The sequence below is a fragment of the Antennarius striatus genome, chromosome 18 (genome assembly GCF_040054535.1).
Source record: "Antennarius striatus isolate MH-2024 chromosome 18, ASM4005453v1, whole genome shotgun sequence".
In the NCBI taxonomy this organism is placed as follows: Eukaryota; Metazoa; Chordata; class Actinopteri; order Lophiiformes; family Antennariidae; genus Antennarius; species Antennarius striatus.
In genome coordinates this window covers 7,748,403-7,763,419 of record NC_090793.1, presented here as the reverse complement: position 1 = coordinate 7,763,419, position 15,017 = coordinate 7,748,403, and the positions used below count along the sequence as shown (strand labels likewise).

At 41.8% G+C, this 15,017-nt stretch overlaps 1 protein-coding gene across 5 annotated transcripts; it reads right to left on the bottom strand.

The window, feature by feature from the left end:
• Positions 1 to 4,841: 4,841 nt before the first annotated feature.
• Positions 4,842 to 14,733, bottom strand: LOC137611736 (mucin-2-like). 5 transcript variants are annotated; one of them, XM_068339782.1, is made up of 12 exons: positions 14,592 to 14,733; positions 12,500 to 12,523; positions 11,351 to 11,479; positions 10,948 to 11,163; positions 10,707 to 10,838; positions 10,464 to 10,583; positions 9,894 to 10,298; positions 9,654 to 9,788; positions 9,165 to 9,569; positions 8,935 to 9,054; positions 6,076 to 6,164; positions 4,842 to 5,971 (listed from the first exon to the last, which is right to left on the bottom strand). In XM_068339782.1, the coding sequence occupies exons 1-12, from the start codon at positions 14,731 to 14,733 to the stop codon at positions 5,900 to 5,902; spliced, it is 1,989 nt and encodes a 662-aa protein (XP_068195883.1). In that variant the 3' UTR covers positions 4,842 to 5,899. The 5 variants fall into 5 exon arrangements, with proteins under 5 accessions (XP_068195883.1, XP_068195886.1, XP_068195884.1 ...); XM_068339785.1 differs by having other exon boundaries at positions 10,464 to 10,628; positions 11,351 to 11,393; positions 14,592 to 14,717; XM_068339783.1 differs by lacking the exon at positions 10,464 to 10,583.
• Between the last annotated feature and the right edge of the window lie 284 nt (positions 14,734 to 15,017).

The window sequence follows — 15,017 nt, the reverse complement described above, 5'->3', positions numbered from 1 at the left end:
AATAAGGCAGAGCTACTATAAATCATAGCAGCACCATATCCGCCCCCACAGTAACAACAGGACATCACTTACTGATGTGGCTGCACCGAGTTCAAATGGGTTTGATCTCCCTCTGTGCACACTGTTAGCAGATTCCTGATATGTTTATCATTATCTTTTTTTTCAGAGGTTTGGGGATCAGGTGCGAAGCTGTCTATATCATTCATGGTATGTGAATAAAGTAAGCAGTCAAGGACAAAAGCAAAAGGATTCATTGGACGTGTTTTAAATCTGAAATGTATTTGTGTCAGTATTTCTTTTGACTGCGGCAGGATCACATTTCACTGTTTTCTTTGCTCTCCACAAACATTTTTAACAAGTGCTCCACTTGTGAGACACAATGACTGAAAGAGCCAAAGGGCTGGTCCAGAAAAGAATGTCAGTCAAGCAGCAGCACACTGGAGACACTTAACCTTTGACCCAAGTACTCTTTGAAATGAAGGCAATACTTGACCGGATCTGACATTTATCAAAGCAACTCTGCAGCTTCCAAGGCCCTTAAATGAAAGTGAAGGACAGAGTACAAAGAAGGGATTTGCTGGACAGAAATCGATCAAGTTACAAAAAAAATTAATAACACCCTGTAAAAATTATTCAGACGACCTAGTTTATAATATTGTGGTGGCATCCCGAACCATAGGAGTGGAATGGGCTGTATCTATGAGATACCACCTTATCAAGCTTCCTGAAGAGTGAGTGGATGACTCCCAGCATGCCTTTCCTAAAGCGGAGACTGCCTGCTACTCACACTTTATAACTGGGGTGCTTTCACAGTGACAGTTCACTCTCTGGTGTGTTCGGTCTATTTGAGTTCCATCAGCATTTTTTTTTTTAAATTTAAATTTAAATTTATGACAGATATGAACCGGACCCTCTTGCTTCTACTTCTGTCCAAATGCCAGGAGATTTTGAAGGACGCCAGAAGTAACGGACAGCAAATAAATGTCTCCAGCAGCACAGTGAGCCCTCTGTCCAGCACCAGTACGGCGTCTACCATTTCCAGTTCCCGGGAGGCTTACGACAACGCTTACTTTTACATCCTGTTTGTCATGGTCTTCTACTCCTTCCTTGCCATGACTCTTTTCAAGTGCATAGGCAGTGACGAAGACAAAAAGGAGCCTTACGAGGAGTTCATAAAAGCTGGGCAACGGTCAACGCAAAAATTCAACGCAGGCCACATGGTGGAGAAGTTTGACTTTGAAGAGGAGAGCAGTCTGTGAGCCGAAGGCTTTCTGCGGAGGGAGATTGTGAGCATTGTTGGGGGGGGGGGGGGGGGTGGAGGGGTGGCAGTCAACAAGCCAGAAAAACGTCAGCACCGAGTCGTCAGGCATGACCTACTAGTGACTTTCCAAAACTTGTAGTAAGTTGATTTTTCTCCTGTCCCCCTTCCATCTGACAATCAGAAAACTCACGCAAGCAGGCAGGCAGGAGGGGAAGACGGCTGCCTCTGATGATCTGAGAGGAGGGTGGAAACATGGAGAAGCGTGGGTCAATGGCAGGCCGGAATCTCCTCCTGTGAGGCCCAATCAGGATCAATAACACCAAAGCTTTCAACATGCACACGCCACAGGGAAGCAAGGATACCTCAACAGACTGATGGTGTTGGACAGCCTGGACGGTGTGTGTGTCTGTGTGTGTGTGTATTGACCTGCCACTGGATTTTCCATTCACTGAATTAAAAGTAACTGGATTCTCTTAACAAATTAAATAAGAGTTTTTATTTTATTTTAGTGCATTCCAGATAAAAGTATATCCATCAGGGTCTGACTTCTATAAGAATATGTGTGTAAACTTTTTATTAAGATTTGACAGATCATGCCATTTCATGCATGATTTCATCCAGAATTAACTGCTCCTAACAATAGTATCCATAATATATCCCTACAAACTGTACATTCATGCAAATACTGTTTCTAATTCATATATAATGTCATTTCACTGACTAATCAACTCTAATTAGAGCCATGCAACAGTCAGGACCGAGGACATTCTTTTGCCATTACGTTGTAACTGATCTTCAGAGACCCGACTCGCAGCAACAGGACTGCTTTGACCTTGTGATGACCCCATGTGATCTAAGTTTACAAAGCGAAACATGAACCCGAGACTGTTGAATTAACTTCGATCGCAGAGTTTGCAGAGTTTTAAGGGAGCGTTTACTTTTGAGGGAGGACTCTACAGATTAGAAGACTGGTAGCTAACTGCATGTGGAGAGTACGGCCGGAGAATAAGGCAAACGGGCTGAAGAAAAACACAATGTCTTTTGCATGATGACCTTCTGTGCACTTAAACTCCAGGGTCAGAGGTGGTCTGCAATGACAACACTGGTCTAATCTAAGCTATCCACTCCAGGTCCTTGGGGCCATAAGTGGACCTGTTTCCTCTTCTTTCTGCATAATTGAATTTGTCTTGTCCACCACCCTTAAACTGTTGCTTTGCTTATGTCACCAAAAACCAAAAACCAAAACCAAAACAAAACAAAAAAAAAAGACAATTTTTGTTCCTCATGAGCCTACTTAAATATTATGTAGCATGTTGACTGTTGGAACTAAGACAGGAAAAGGTAGAGAGTTTGTTGACATGATACAGAGGAGGAAGGTGACAGGTACTGTGTGTCCAGGAGACCAGGTGGAAAGGTAGCAAGGTTAGAAGTTTAGGAGCAGGGTTCAAGCTGTTGGTGCCCATTTTTAAGAACAAGGGAGACGTGCAGAGTTGTGGCAGTTACAGAGGAATAAAGCTGATGAGCCATACAATGAAGTTATGGGAAAGAGTAGTGGAAGCTAGACTATGGGCAGAAGTGAGCATTTGTGAGCAGCAGTATGGTTTCTTGCCAACAAACAGTACTACAGATGCAGTATTTGCTTTGAGGATGTTGATAAAGAAGTACAGAGAAGGCCAGAGGGAGCTGCATTGTGTTTTTGTAGATCTGGAGAAAGCTGATGACAGGGTGCCCAGAGAGGAACTGCGGTATTGTATGAGGAAGTCTGGAGTGGCAGAAAAGTATGTTAGAGTGGTGAAGGACATGTATGAGGACTGTAAGACAGTGGTGAGGTGTGCTGTAGGTGTGACAGAGGAGTTCAAGGTGGAGGTGGGACTACATCAGGGATCAGCTCTGAGCCCCTTCTTGTTCGCTATGGTGATGGACAGGCTGACACACGAGGTTAGACAGGAATCTCCATGGACTATGATGTTTGCAGATGACATTGTGATCTGCAGTGAGAGCAGGGAACAGGTGGAGGAGAAGCTAGAGAGGTGGAGGTTTGTCCTGGGAAGGAAAAGAATGAAGGTTAGCTGCAGTAAGACAGAGTACATGTGTGTGAATGAGAGGGACCCAAGTGGAAGAGTGAGGTTACAAGGAGAAGAGATCAAGAAGGTGGAGGATTTTAAGTACTTAGGGTCAACAGTCCAGAGCACTGAAGAGTGTGGAAAAGAGGTGAAGAAGCATGTACAGGTAGGATGGAACGGGTGGAGAAAAGTGTCAGGTGTGATGTGTGATAGAAGAGTTTCAGCTAAAAGGAGAGGAAAGGTGTACAAAACTGTGGTGAGACCAGCGATGTTGTTTGGTCTAGAGACAGTGTCACTGAGGAAAAGACAGGAGGCAGAGCTGGAGGTAGCAGAGATGAAGATGCTGAGGTTCTCTCTGGGAGTGACCAGGAAGGATAGGATCAGGAATGAGTACATCAGAGGGACAGCACATGTTAGAGGTTTTGGAGATAAAGTCAGAGAGGCCAGACTGAGAGGGTTTGGACATGTCCAGAGGAGAGATAGTGAATATATTGGTAGAAGGATGCTGAGTTTTGAACTGCCAGGCAGGAGGCCTAGAGGAAGACCAAAGAGGAGGTTTATGGATGTAGTGAAAGAGGACATGAAGGTAGTTGGTGTGAGAGAAGAGGACGCAGAAGACAGGGTTAGATGGAGGCAACTGATTGGCTGTGGCGACCCCTGAAGGGAAAAGCTGAAAGGAAAAGAAGATGAGCCTACCAAAATATCCCGTCCACATAGCACAGGATAAGAAAATGAGGCTTCAAGTAATTTTTTTGCATCAAGATGCTTGTTAAAAAAACTTAACTTGTTAAACTAATTTCTGATTTAGTTGCTAAAACCATTCCAATTAGACTCAATTACATCGAATGTGGATACTCTTGACAAAACCATACAATCTGAGAGAAAGATAACTGCATTATAACAACTGCCACACAGGACAATACCACATTTTTGCTGCTGCTGCACTGTTGTGTTCACCCTCAGTTGCTGAGATCCAACATATAGACACAGAGTAATGCCCACAGGGCTTTATAGTGGTGTGATGCAGGGGAGGAGGGGTGTGTTTGTGTGTTTGGGGGTGGTTGGGGGCGTGGGGAGGGGGTAAACATACAATCCAACGGCCGCACAGACGATCATGCAAAATAAACCTCACTAACACTTGAACTAGAGTTAAGAGCTGCAGCGGCCGAATGACAGCTTTATACCAGCCTTGTCAGCGTTCTTCTGTCAGTGGAGTTCCAGGCGATGCTCCCCGGCTCCCCGGCTCCCCGACGCCCCGGGCCGGCCTGACGGAAGCTCATGCGCAGCGGCCTCAGTAGCAAAGCTGTGGACATTCCTTAGACAAACTGAGACTGTGCTGCCATCTGCTGGTGAAGTTATGACAGGTCATCGCACCTCGACGACGGAGAGACGGCAATCATTGCTCTTCTAATTTATCTCGCACTCTCTGCTATTGTTGTTCGTAAACAATTAAGAATACACCAATGTCAATTGCTTTTATAGACAGTCCCATTTTTTTTTCAAAATTTAAAGTCAGTTTTATTTTGACTTCTGCTACATGTGTACACATTCCAAGAACTGAAATTGCATTTCTCTGAAACCTCATAAACATTAAGCTTAAAACAAAATATTTGCATACAATCAAACATGAGAGAAAAAAAAACAAAATAACGACAGCCCTAATCTACATAGTGCACAAAAGAGGCTATTGTTTTAGAGTATTGTAGTGCAAACAGCAGACAAAAGTGCAAAAGGCATGTGGAGTATATTACATTTTGCCACTTTTTCTTTGGGATTGGATCCATAGTTCTGGTGTCAACACAAAGGTCACAGACATTATATTCTGAATTGTTGCACAGCTCCTGGAATTTTGATAATTGATTCACGATTTAAGCTTTGGATTGATGAGATTGAGATTGGCATTTTTCTTTGCTTTCTATGGTAGCTGGCTGAATTTGTCTAAATAATTATATTATTTTCATTTTTTTCTCCAACAATTTAATTACAGGTCTTCTGTTTTCTTTACAAACCATCTCTATAATTTCCTTTTAAGAGTCTGTTTTCACAATGATGTGTAATGAGAGGTGAGGCCTTTTGAGAAGGATGTCACCTATCAAAACTGTCTAAATCTACATAATACCAAACAGGTCACCTGAATTGAACGCATTTCCAAGAGGAGTGTTACAGCAGAACACATTTACGGTAATTTCAGGGGTAGAGTAAAAAGTCAAGTTATCCAGGACCTAATTAATCAGTCACATCTACATCAGCCTGTAGATGTGAAAAAATCTTTTTTTCAATATACTGCCTAATACTGGGGTGTGATGTCTGTGTAGGTTCTCAGTTATCCAGGTCATGGTTATCCAAAGCAGCAGGGCACTATAGAGATAAGAGCTCTCATGAGACAGCGCTTGAATAATAAGAGGTTTTAAATCACTTTATCACTTAAGGCATCATTAATTGCTGATCATGAACAAATTATTCAGTTTCAGCAGTTGATTCTCTTTTTGAAAGCTTTTCGTTCTGTTGCCACTGTACAGTAGTGTAGTCCGACTGATGTGCTAGGTGGCAGAAACAGTTAAAATATTTCTCTTTCTCAGGTAAATTTGACGTGTCTGGTGGTAAAAGTGCATTGTTCACAACTCTGCCGAAGGATCTGGGATATGACCTGTGAGAGAGAAGGCATTCAGTGATGAGAGAAGAGACATAAATGCGTACATAGTTTGTCTTGCTGTAATGTTCTTATGTTATTAAAGGTTTTACAATACTTACATTAGATAAAGATTCTGTTATCAAATCCTCATCATCAAAGTTATTGGCTGCAACAAAAACTTTCAGGTGAAGAGACACTGCCCTGCCTTCTGAAATAGATTCATGCAAATGAAATAGCTTTTTGTAGTTTTGCAGCAAAAATACATCACCGGGTTATATGTGTATGATTGTACTGCAGTCTGAAGCGGTGTGCTTCAGACTGCAGGAGAAGAAGACGAGCTTAGATAAATATCCCGTCCATATAGCACAGGATAAGAAAATGAGGCTTCAAATAATTTTGTTGCATCAAAATGCTTATAAAAAAACTTAACTTATCAAACTAATGTCTGATTTAGTTGGTAAAACAATTTCAATCGGCCACTTTTACGGTCATTATTTTAGCTCTGCTGCAGATTACTTTATCTCTATTGTAAACCCCTTGCCTCTAATGCTATTGGTTCATCTCCTTCTCTTTGTAAAAGAACCTGATTTATCCCGTGTTGAGAGGCATTTGTGTAGACTCCAGTCAAATAAAAGTTCCTTCTACAGAAAACTTTCCAACTGAAACATTGTTACCAGTCAGTTAAACCTAGTAATAACTTCTCCACCTTATCCTTTGCTGAATCATCTGATCTGCCAAGTATGCTATTCAGAGAGGGTTTCAGATTTTCAAGTGGAATACCAACCAGACTTGATAGTAAATATTTTTCTTTGTAGGACTGGCTAGTTCATGTTTCCCAGGACGACTCTGACTACCTAACATTAATGACTTACCACATGCCATTGTGTTGCCTCAATTGATAGTTCTAGGACCCTCAAAGGAAGATCTCTGCCGAGTGACCTTCTCCCTATGCTGCCCCTGGCACACGCTAAGAATAGCAGAATTAATTGCTCAAGAAATGAGGATCTCCTAAACCTTTACTTTAAACATTTATTACCTTTTTATGGTTGGATCCAATTGAGATACAAATCTCCAATCAGGGTGTATATGGACAACATGTCGACAATAACTACAAGTGCATGCACCGAACGTCTGCTGAATAAAATCCAAGGAAACATCAAATGGGCACGAATGGAGATTAAACCTAGCAAATCCCAGAGTATCTCCATTGTCAAAAGCCAGCTCACCAATGTGAGGTTCTATGTTAACAACGAGCCAATACCAACAGTTCTGGAGAAGCCTGTCAAAAGCCTTGGGTGCTGGTACAGCGCAGAGCTCAAGGACTCAAAGCAGTTGCAGCAACTCAAGCAGGATACCATCAGTGGCCTCAAGCAGATGAACAGCACAGCTCTGCCTGGAAAGCTGAAACTGTGGTGCTTTCAGTTCGGGATGCTGCCCTGTCTCATGTGGCCAATGTCCATCTACGAGGTCACACTATCACATGGAACAATCTGTGGAGTATGGAGTCCAACAAGATAAGCTTCATCATCAGAGCCACATATGATCTCCTGCCCTCTCCAAACAATCCACACGTATGGTATCGAGAGGACTCAGCGTGTCCCCAGTCCCCAGTGTGCAGCCCCGGTGACCCTAAAGCACATCTTGGTGGGTTGCAAGGCTAGCCTAACACGAGGAAGATATACCTGGCGCCACAACCAGATGTTGAAGTGCTTGGCTGCCGAGCTAGAGAGCAGAAGGGTACCACCAATGCCATGCCTCTAAACCCCCAGTCTGTGCCCAGACCTGGTCCTCGGATCCAAATCCTGCTGACATGTCTTCATGGTTGAACTAACTGTCCCATGGGAAGATACCATCGATGAAGCATTTGAATGGAAGAGACTGAGATATGCCAACTTAGCAGCTGAGGCAGAGGGACAGAGCTGGAACATGAAGGCGTGTCCAGTGGAGGTTGGCTGTAGAGGCTTTGTAGCCAGGTCCACCACAAGGTTCCTGAAGGAGGTATGGATTAGGGGGCAGGCTCAGCGGAGGGCAATTAAAGAATTTGCGACTGCAGCAGAACCGAGCAGTCACTGGCTGTGGCTGAAATGTAAAGATGCAGTATGGGCTTCCAAATGAGCATGTGGTGCCACTGTCTGCCACACACCAAGGTCTGATCATCCTGGGCCAACCTCAGCAGAGGATGTCCTGTTGTAAGCTGCTGAAACACCCAATGACGTTGGGGCAAACAACTGAAGATGTGCCAGGCTGGCCGTACCACATGATCATCACCAAAATCATCGCCAAAGTGAACCCCATCCAAGAAAGCATCCCCATCTCCTCCAACGACGGTCCAATTCATTCATACTTGGTGATTGTAAGCCTACCTACAGTATGTAGCCACAGCTGCCCCGGGGAAGACTGACGGAGTGGCGGCTGCCAATCTGCGCCTACGACCCCTCCGATCACCAGCGGAACAATCACAAACATTCACACACCAGTGAGTGTCCCACTGGAGGCAAGGAGGGCAAAGTGTCTTGCCCAAGGACACAACGAAAGATGACTCGGCGGGAGCGGGAATCGAACCGCCGATCTTGAATCATTGGACAACCCGCTCTACCACTGAGCCACGGCCGCCCGTTGTACATATTCGTCCAACCACTTTGTTTTTTGGCTCAACATAGATACTATGCATTAAAATATTACGAAAGTAATCAGGTGGCGTACCATCATGACAGGCATACATTTACTACTGACTGTGCAAAATCCCATGTAGCACAGGTAAGCTAATCGATGCAGCGTGATCACCTACAGCCAGTGATGGCCAAGGGGGACGTGTCATCACGAATTGACACGATGTGTCAAATGTACACAGTGATTCGTATGTTCGACGATCGAACCCAGGTTAAGAGCCACTGGTTTAGACCTAATGTAGATGGTGTTGGTTTTTGGGGTGGTAATTGCGGTATCAAAGACTGTGGATGATGATGTCATGCTCATACCTGATGGAGTTGATGGGGTGATCAGAGGGGTATCAGAGACAATGGATGATGATATTGCACTGGTATCTGTTGGAGTGGACGAGATGTTGGCTGTTTGGATGGTCATTGTAGTATCAGAGACTGTGGATGATGATGTCATGATGGTGTTTGTTGGAGATGATGGGGTATCGCGTGTTTGCATGAATACTGTAGTGTCACAGAAAGGGATAATGATAATATTATGCTCATACCTGATGGAGTTGATGGGGTGCTGGTTGTTTGGATGGTCATTGTAGTATCAGTGACTGTGGATGATGATATTGCACTGGTATCTGTTGGAGTCGATGAGATGCTGGTTGTTTGGATGGTCAATGTAGCATTAGAGACTGTCGATGATGAGGTGATGCTCATATCTGTTGGAACTGATGAGTTGCTGCTTGTTTGGATTATCACCGTAGTATCAGAGGCTGTTGATGAGGATATTGTGCTAATATCTGCTGGAGATGATGGGGCATCACTTGTTTGGATGGACATTGGAGTATCAGAGGCTGTGGATAAAAATATAGCACTGGTATCTGTTGGAGTTGACGAGACACCAGTTGTTTGGATGGTCATTGTAGTATCAGAGACTGTGGATGACGATGTCATGTTGGTATCTGTTGGAAATGATGGGGCATCGCTTGTTTGTATTGAAATTGCAGTATTACAGACAGTGGATAATGATGATATTGTGCTCATACCTGTTGGAGTTGATGAGGTGTTGGTTGTTTTGGTGGTTGTTGTGGTATCAGAGACTGTGGATGATGATGTCATGCTCATATCAGTTGGAGTTGATGGGGTTCTTGTTGTGTGGATCATCACTGTAGTATCAGAGACTGTGGATGATATTGCACTGTTATTTGTTGGAGTTGATGAGATGCTGGTTGTTTGGATGATCAATGTAGTATCAGAGACTGTGGATGATGATGCCATGCTCATACCTGATGGAATTGATGGGATGCTGGTTGTTTGGATTGTCATTGTAGTATCAGAGACTGTGGATGATGATATTGCACTGGTATCTGTTGGAGTTGACGAGATACTGGTTGTTTGGATGGTCAGTGTAGTATCAGAGACTGTCGATGATGAGGTGATGCTCATATCTGTTGGAACTGATGAAGTGCTGGTTGTTTGGATTGTCATCGTAGTATCAGAGGCTGTTGATGATGATATTGTACTAATATCAGCAGGAGATGATGGGGCATCACTTGTTTGGATGGACATTGTATTATCGGAGGCTGTGGATAAAAATATAGCACTGGTATGTGTTGGAGTTGACGAGATGCTGGTTGTTGGGATGGTCATTGTAGTATCAGAGACTGTGGATGATGATGTCATGTTGGTATCTGTTGGAGATGATGGGGCATTGCTTGTTTGTATTGACATTGCAGTATTACTGACAGTGGATAATGATGATATTGTGCTCATATCTGATGGAGTTGATGAGGTGTTGGTTGTTTTGGTGGTTGTTGTGGTATCAGAGACTGTGGATGATGATGTCATGCTCATACCTGTTGGAGTTGATGGGATGCTGGTTGTTTGGATGGTGAATGTAATATTAGAGACTGTCGATAATGAAGTGATGCTCATATCTGTTGGAACTGATGAGGTGCTGGAGGTTTGGATTGTCACTGTAGTATCAGAGAGTGTTGATGATGATATTGTGCTAATATCTGCTGGGGATGATGGGCCAGCACTTGCTTAGATGGACATTGGAGTATCAGACACTGCGGATGATGATTTTGTGCTCATACCTGATAGAGCTGACGAGGAGCTGGTTGTTTGGGTGATCATTGTTGTTTCAGAGACTGTGGATGATGTCATGCTCATATCAGTTAGAGTTGACTGGGCGCTGGTTGTTTGGATCAACACTGTAGTATCAGAGACTGTGGATGATGATATTGTGCTAGTAACTGTTGCAGCTGATGAGATGCTGTTTTTTTTTAATGGACATTTTAGCATTAGAGACTCTGGATGATGATGTCATGCTCATACCTGAAGGAGTTGATGAGGTGCTGGTTGTTTCAGTGGTCACTGTAGTATCAGAAACCATGGATGATGAAATCATGCTTGTATCCGTTGGAGATGATGGGGTACTAGTTGTTTGGATGGTCATTATAGTATTAGGGAACGTTGGAGTTGATAGGGTGCTACCTGCTTCGCTGGTTTCTGTAGTACCAGATGTCATGCTGAGCGCTGTTACTGTTGACACTGGAAAATAATTTCTGACATTATTGCCACTGTATTTACAGTGCATTGTCACTACTATGCCTACCTTTCTGTACCATGACAAAAGTTTGAATCAAGACATAAAGAGTTGCAAACATATCTCAATTTGAGATGTCAGTAAACTGACAAATTTATAAGCCTATTTATTTTTGTGGTGAGGAACACTTACATGCCGTGCAGGTTGATAAGAAGTCATCACAGCAATCAGAAGACTGTAGACAGAATTCGTCACAGAAACAGCCTCTGTTACAGGTGTCATTTCGGCCAGGGCAGCACAACACAGATGGACCTGCACAGCCTACAGCACAAGTACAACTACTTTTAAGATGAATACTGACATAAGACGTGTGACGGTACCCATAGTGTGTTATGTAGAGATCATTCTGAGTGCCTGAGCCAAACAAAGCTGATTTTCTGTAAAAAATGGAAAAGATTTCTGCCCATGATGGTGGCAAAAATGTTTGCGATCAATGTGATGAAAGATATTTTACTGTTACATCTTGAAGACAGAAATGTTGCACTGGAAAACTGGGACCAGGAAGTATGGTGACTGAGGTGCTGTTATGGATGTGACCTGTTGGTTTGGTACTGGGAGCTGTTTTTGAAGTAGAAAAATACTATTTGTGCGAAATTCAGAAGAACAACATTTAAGTTGTAGGTAAGAAGGTGTTGTTCAGTCTTCCCTGAGACTTTTCCGACAACTGTAATGGCTCAGATACCCTACAACAATGAGAGTGGACATTCGTTAAGTTATTAATTTTTTCTGCATACTGTACATGTGACAAATGTGTGCATATGACCTACTGTGCCCTCTGTGATTGACTTGCCTATTATGTTTTTTGAAAGTAATACCTATCACTCTTCGAAAAGGGCATGATGCAACTTGACTGAAATTGTTGAAACAAGAAAAACAAGAGTAGAAACCGAGGCAGTATTAAAAAATACACATAGACTGAAGAACAGTGTAATATTAATCCTCCAAACACTCCCAGTCAGCCCAGAATCTAGAGAGTGCCAGGAGCTAACCACTGAGCTGTGATATTGGCCGCAAAAACTTGCTCAACAACTCCTCAAGTTTTAAATAGACACAGAAGATTTGGTCTTAGCGGTTGCTGATATGTAGGCTCAAGATCATAAATACATATAGCACTACCCAGATTCGGGCACAACAAACAAGCCCAAATCCCAGGAAACAGCCCTGACCAATGCCACGGGATTGCACAGGCACACCATTGTTCAATGCCGTGCATCTGGGCAGGCAGAAACGTTATACTGCAGGAATGGAAGCAGGGAATATAGGTAATATTGAGTTTATTACCTGTTGGTGTGATCGCTGTTTGAGCTAGAAACAGAAAAGGAACAACATTTAATTTTGTTTGAAATTCAGAACAAAACAACATTCAAGCTTTGAATTGAAAATAATTTGATGTTGCCCTGTCTTCCCTGAAGGTTTTTAGACAGTTACAAACACTCTTAACCTGCAACAGATAGAGTGGCCATTCTTTAGATTTTGCAAAACACACCGAAGAAATGGTAAAGAAAGTATTTTGACTGCTCAGATCCAGGATTTTAGTCTATACTGTATTATAACCATAAACTGAAATATGAGCCTTTTACTACCCAACCATGATTTCAAAGCATGAAAGTATATTTCACAACTTCCTTGCACAAGTGAGAAGCTGTTTTTTTTAGTCTCTCGACTCAAATACATGCATTTAATGACACAAAAATTGCTGCTAGCTTGTTGTTGTTGGTTTGATTTGTCATTTTCTGAGATGTCCAGCCCCAGAAGAAGCATCTGTGCACAGATAATCTTTGTCACATTAAGTTAGCCGTGTAGCCAAAGCTTCCATCACACCATCAGATATGCAAGTAGAGATGTCTGAAAATACTGTTTAGCCTTGTTTATGAGATACTGTTTTAGGTGTGACATGTGTCATACAATCATTTCTATGCATTTTATTGTAAATCTATTACCAAGAAGCAAAGATTAGAAATAGTTAATATGGAATGAGATTGAGTTAGCATTAAAGCAACCAGTATACATGGATTTGAAGGTTTAATTTCACTTTCATTCTATAAATAAATTTTTTTTAACATGAGTAAAGTCTGTTTACTTTTACACCTCTTCCAACAAGGAAATCAAAGACTTAACATGCAATGTATGAGGAAGGGGTAGAAGAGTCTCATCATGGAAAATAACTTCCCTTTTGGGGAGATTTTTTTTCTTGCCAGTCACTGAAAAATATATTTCCTCATATCAATGACTGATTTGTCTTGCATTATTTGATCACATGCAACAAGGTGGCACAGTTGGTCATCTCTGGGTTCTTTGGCTTCCTCCCACCTCCCAAAGCATACAGTTTAGGTGAATTACTCTACACCAAATTGACCACAGGTGCAAATGTGAGCTTGTGTGTTTGTCTGTCTCTTGTTGGAGTCTTGTCCCAAGGAAATTGCTATTGTTTTGTTTACAAAAAAATGGGCAAATGGTGGATGCATGTATGATGACATTACCCTGTTATAATGTCATGGTTGTTTAATCTGAGTTAATCCATGAGTTTTGTTGAAATCGTTTCATACATTTTTAGTTATTTTGTGGCAGTTCTAAACAATAAGATATTGCTGTTACATTTTCTAGTTTTTCAAACACAGCTATTACACAAATTTGAATTACCCTAACCTAGCCAGACACAAATGCATAGCTTTGGGGCCCATAACAGTTTTTGGACAAAACTGGTTCACTTTTAAAATACAGCTTGTAAAGGGAGAAATCACAAACTTTAGAATGCATCCAGATGAAAAGAGAGATCTTTGAATAAAAATAATTCATTGTCATGAAATCAGACTTGTGAAACAATATTTTAATGAATCATGCATAAATTATTTTATAGATTTTAATCAAACTTTGTACAGAAGTAGGGCACGTCCAGATAAAGAGGTGGGCCTGTTTAATGATAGGGGGCTGTGGGTGCTGGGCCTTGACAGAGGTACACTAGTTATATATTAAAATCAGAATACTATTGGTTTAATAGTCACATCAATTACATTGGTATGCTTACCAATTTAACGGAGTATGACTATTAAACCAACTCAGTGGCTCATCTCAAACTAGAATTAAGCAACTGATGACAATAAATATGTCCAGCAGTTGCTTAATTTTAATTTCACTGTGTACTAAGTACTTAATGCTCCACTTATTTACTTGTTGTTTTTTAAACAATCCAGTCGGACAGTTGTATTTCAATTGTTTGCTAGTCAAACAAGAAAATTAAATAAAACCTGCAGGTTAAAAAAATGTTTAAACACTGCCATTACATTTTATACTAAATCACTTCTTGTGAAACATTTTTCTATAATACAATTCTCAGCTTAGCATTCTAATTTAAAACAGATTAAGTTTCACTCACCATAATAAAGACGTGGCAACGACAAAAGGAGACAACCGTACAAAGCAAACCAACCCATGATTGTGTGTGGCGTTGGGACAAGGATTTTTTTTTTTATACAAGTGCATGAATATGACGAACACACAAACATGCGCACACACATTCACATTCACACAAACAGTCAGAAAAATCCTGTTATCAGGCAGACAGGTATTTAAAGAATATTATGTTACGGATGTTCCACATCAGTCCTTTCTTCTCTATGGCTTAGTTGTCAGTTATACTGGTTGTTCTAGTTCATAATGGATGACTCATCCACACCACAGACATTTCAACATAGCATTTCATTGTCGTAAACAGACTATTATGACTAGACTAATGTTAACACAAAAAAAACTAGGGTTCATATTCGTTTGAATTGGAAGGTGCAGAAAACATTCGAAACAA

Coding starts and splice junctions, on each gene's coding strand:
- LOC137611736 (XM_068339782.1), bottom strand. CDS start 14,733: ATGTGTGTGCGCATGTTTGTGTGTTCGTCATATTCATGCACTTGTATA. Junction 11,164..11,350: donor CTTATCAACCTGCACGGCAT/GTAAGTGTTCCT, acceptor ATTATTTTCCAG/TGTCAACAGTAACAGCGCTC. Junction 10,839..10,947: donor CACCTCATCAACTCCTTCAG/GTATGAGCATGA, acceptor CATCATCCACAG/TCTCTGATACTACAGTGTTG.